Source organism: Sinocyclocheilus rhinocerous, unplaced genomic scaffold (genome assembly GCF_001515625.1).
Source record: "Sinocyclocheilus rhinocerous isolate Xijiao unplaced genomic scaffold, SAMN03320098_v1.1 scaffold954, whole genome shotgun sequence".
In the NCBI taxonomy this organism is placed as follows: domain Eukaryota; kingdom Metazoa; phylum Chordata; class Actinopteri; order Cypriniformes; family Cyprinidae; genus Sinocyclocheilus; species Sinocyclocheilus rhinocerous.
Window position 1 is genome coordinate 581780 of NW_015644642.1, and position 4116 is coordinate 585895.

General features: G+C 36.9%; 1 protein-coding gene across 1 annotated transcript in view; it reads left to right on the plus strand.

Annotated features, from left to right (window-relative positions):
* The window catches only part of kras (v-Ki-ras2 Kirsten rat sarcoma viral oncogene homolog), an 11101-nt gene extending 8114 nt beyond the window's left edge, over positions 1–2987 (plus strand). The window contains exon 5 of the mRNA XM_016576576.1: positions 408–2987. Coding sequence (XP_016432062.1) covers positions 408–524 — 117 coding nt within the window. The 3' untranslated portion in view covers positions 525–2987. The remainder of the gene's footprint in view (positions 1–407) is intronic.
* The last annotated feature ends 1129 nt before the right edge of the window (positions 2988–4116 follow it).

Below are 4116 nucleotides of genomic sequence, written 5' to 3' on the forward strand. Positions count from 1 at the left end.
TTTTGTGGTCCAGGGTCACACACACACACACACACACACACACATATATATATATATATATATAATATTATTTTTTTTCTTTATTTATTTGCTATTCAATTTTTGTTTGCTTTTGGGACGGAACATGACCATTTATTTGTGAGATTCACACTCTTATCTAAAACATTTCTTGTTCATTTCTTTTACTGTTTCCAGGTGTTTTTTTTTTTCTTTTTCACTGTTCAGGTTTGGTGAAGATGGCCTTTTTAACACTTATCTGAGGCCAGTTTTAATGTTAAGTGGCTAATGTTTGGAATATGGCAGCAAAAGTTGGTCATAGATCTGTAAAAAGACATTCTTATTTTTGGTTATAGTGTTTGATGCTTTAGATAATCACCTACAGTTCTTGTTTTCCCTTTATTTTGAAGGGTGTGGACGACGCGTTTTATACACTAGTCCGAGAAATACGGAAACACAAGGAGAAGATGAGCAAGGAGGGCAAGAAGAAAAAGAAGAAATCCAAAACAAAATGTATATTAATGTGAACAAGCCTTTCCTGTCACAATAGACTCAAAAAAAAAAAAAAGTTTCACAACTGCATTTTGTACATTACACTAAATTATTGGCCTCCTCAAAATACAGAATGGATCCTTATTCTACTTGCTTTCTTAAAAGAAATAAGCTTTACTTCTCGTTCGGTGCCAGTTGCCCCAAAGTGTTGGTCACCTTTATGGCTTATTTTATCGGGTGGGCTGTCAGAGCTGGTGTTATTTTGCAGTTGGTTTAGAGTAGTTTAGCAGATTTATAAAGAAAGGTGTGGAATTGAAGACAAGGCTTTTGGTGTGCTGTATGAGAGAGAACTAGCCGTGTAGCTGTTTAGCCGTGAAATTTGCATGTGAGTCACTTGATTTTACAGGAACTGGAACATTGAGGAATTACTTTTTTTAGGACCAACACTTTCAGGGGGTGTTTTGATACATTATCACTGTGTATGACCCTGCCTTTGGATGTCCCAGACTTCCAAAAACAACCTGCATGTGAACTTCCATTGTAGTCGGATTAACGCGCCCTCTCTCGAAAGCCATGGTAATGTGTATATACGGTGAAATCTTAACCACGTTAACCTTATTTCCCTGTTTGCATGCTGTGTTCTGTTCTTTAAACTTCCAGGGAACGGTAATGCGTTGAATACTGTATAATAGCCACTGCTGTGTAGAAAGGATTTTCTCAGTTGGTCCAAACAGGCGCTATCGTTTCAACGAGGCCATTGTGATATTTTTAGTTAAATTCATGAAGGTTTATATACAAGTCAAAATCTGGTAAGAAGTAATATGTAAAAAAAATTATCGTCTTAAGCAACAAAATTAAACATTTTATTAACTGAAGTTTTTAAACAACTGAGAAGATGGTGATCTGCATTTTATAAAAGTCACCTGTCAGTTTCAGGGATTGAAGAACAAATTTATACTCTCATGCGTCATGTATTAGGCATGTTACGTTTCTGACAGACAGCGTGTTGAAGCCGCTCGGGCCACATTTTCTTTTCGGAAAGCGATAAACATCAAAACGTTTGTGTGTACATTAGTTTTTTTTTTTTGGAAATGTGTGCACTCCCTGAACCTCTGCTGGCTTCTCGTAAATACGACCGAATATTGTGCACGTTATTTTTTTGACAGACAAACTGTTAAATTCAGCTGAATTTTGAAAACCAAGTTCTTTTATTTTCCAGGAAAGGAGTGGTTTTGATGCAGAAAGTTGTCTCGTATAACACAAGTCTTTTATTTAAACCCATGAAAATGCAGATCCTGTTGTAAGTAATAGTGAAAAATCACTTGTTGTTTCATTACTACCCCTTAGCAAATTCTGACTAAAAAAATATAAAGCTGCAGTTGACCAATCAGAATCAAGTATTCCAGGGAGTGTGTAATAATTCGAATCTCTTTTCTGTAAGGATCTACACTAGCGAACGCCTCACTTCTGCGCTCAGAGGAGGATTTTTATGACGTATGAATATTTACCCTCTTGTGCCCAGCCAAACAGCGCCTTAGAAGTCTGAGTAATTACATTGAATTGTTTTTGCTAAATTTTGATTAGCAAATATACGTTTAAAAAAAAACGGAAGAAAACAAATGCCTTGTTTGTTTATGCTGCCATCAACTATCGAGACATTCTAGTTCTAGAAGACCAATTCTAGTCGAATCGAAGCTGAACGCATTAATTCACAAGAGTCCGTCGCGATCGAGTATACTATGGTAAAACGTGGCTAGCTTAGCTCTGGAGGGCACATTTTCAGCCATCACTCAAACCAAAGAGAGTAATATAACGATTTATTTTGTGTGACAATACTTGTGATGTCATGAGATTTACAATATATACGAGCAGAATGTTGCTTTAAAACCTTCAGTGAGCCGTTTTGCCATGCGTCCTTAACCATTACTAGTTCGTTTTTCTAATAATTGTTTCTATATCACAGTTTCACTAATACGGAGAAATCAAAACGGGAAATAAATCAGGATGTCCGCTCTTATGCAAAGTTAAAGTGTTTTGGGTGATTTCTGTTCCCTTTAAAATCCTTTACTAGCCGTCTGTAACGCGAGTAGCGAAGTCATTAGATATTTTTTGAATCATTTCTGAAATGTTCTCTGTCTGTTTGTGTGCCAATTGCAAATGTTGATAAAATGGTGCACGTATACATGGACCTTGTTTTAACAGCCTTTGTACGGTTGTGATAAGAAAGATGACTATTTTGTAAATTGTGCTTTTTTTTGGTTTAATGAATTGAATGACACTTAATTGTAATTAAGGGTCGTGTGTTAACGGCTATGAGAAAGTGCCGATCTGAGGTCGTCTTTCGCATCGGTCATGTTTTGGTGAATGTGATTATTAAGATGAGGAAAGCTGTTCTCAGATCTGCACGGTTTTATAAATGCATTAATCTCATCAGTCTTATTTAATGTGTAATTAAAAAAAAATACATAAAACCCACAGGAGAGACTCTGTGTCTGTTTGTTGGTTAAGAATGAATGCTTTGTAAAATTATACCAAAAATTGGTATAATGTGAAATGAATTTGACTTTAATTGCTAAACTTAATTCTTTTCAGAAGTGAATCTCATGAAACCTCAGAAGTACATTTATTCTAAAAACCCAATTTTGTATGACTAGCAATTTTAAACGGTTAAGTATTTTACATGATTTTAAAAGCATCCGTGTTTACCAAAGCTAATTTTATTTGATCAAAATACAATAAAAATGTGAAATATTATTACACTATAAAATAAGTGTTTTCTACTGGAATATGTTTTAAAATGTAATTTTTTTCCTCTGATGCAAAGCTGAGTTTTCAGCATCATTACTCCAGTCTTCAGTGTCACATGATCCTTCAGAAATCATTCTGATTTGCTGCTTTCCAGTGGCGTAACTTTGCTTTGAAAAGTGGTGGGGACACCGCGCAACTGGTTTTGCTAGTTTTTTATTTAATAACCTAATTTACTTGGGGACTGGGTTTAGAGTTGGACAAACTTAATTTTTGCTTTTCAAAAATACATCGATGTACCAGGGGCGGCGCCAGAGAATTGTGAACGCAGGTGCTGAGGGGGTGCTAGATCATTGACAGAGGGAGCTGGGCAATTCAGGGCTCCAGACTCATTCTTTCCACTGGTCGCTCTTTTGCAATTAAAGCCCCGTTCACACTAGCAGCAACTTTTTTGGAAGACTTTTTCTTCCATTGCGTATGTTTATCTACGGCGCTGAGAGGAGAACGATCACATGAGCTCTACCGTCTTCTTTCCTATTGGCTTGTTCATGGATGTTCATGGATGAGCTAATGATTTATAAAAGTCGTAGAATGAAGCAGGGTGAGGCTGAAAGCCGTCGAAGCGAAACGAGGCGCTGAACGAGCGCGACACACGGCTGGAAAGCAGCGGAGCTTTTATTATGCCACAGTCTGCGCCTTCCGGTCGTGCGTATGTGGGGAAAAAAAAGCAGCACCGTTTTATCATACTAGATACATTTGAAAGTTCTGTTATAATGCTACTCTGTGCGGTCGTCACCTGTCTAACAAAACGCACAACATATTAAAGCGTTTTTGGTGTTTCCATGTTTTCTACAAAACAAAACCGGAAATCGAGGGGTTATG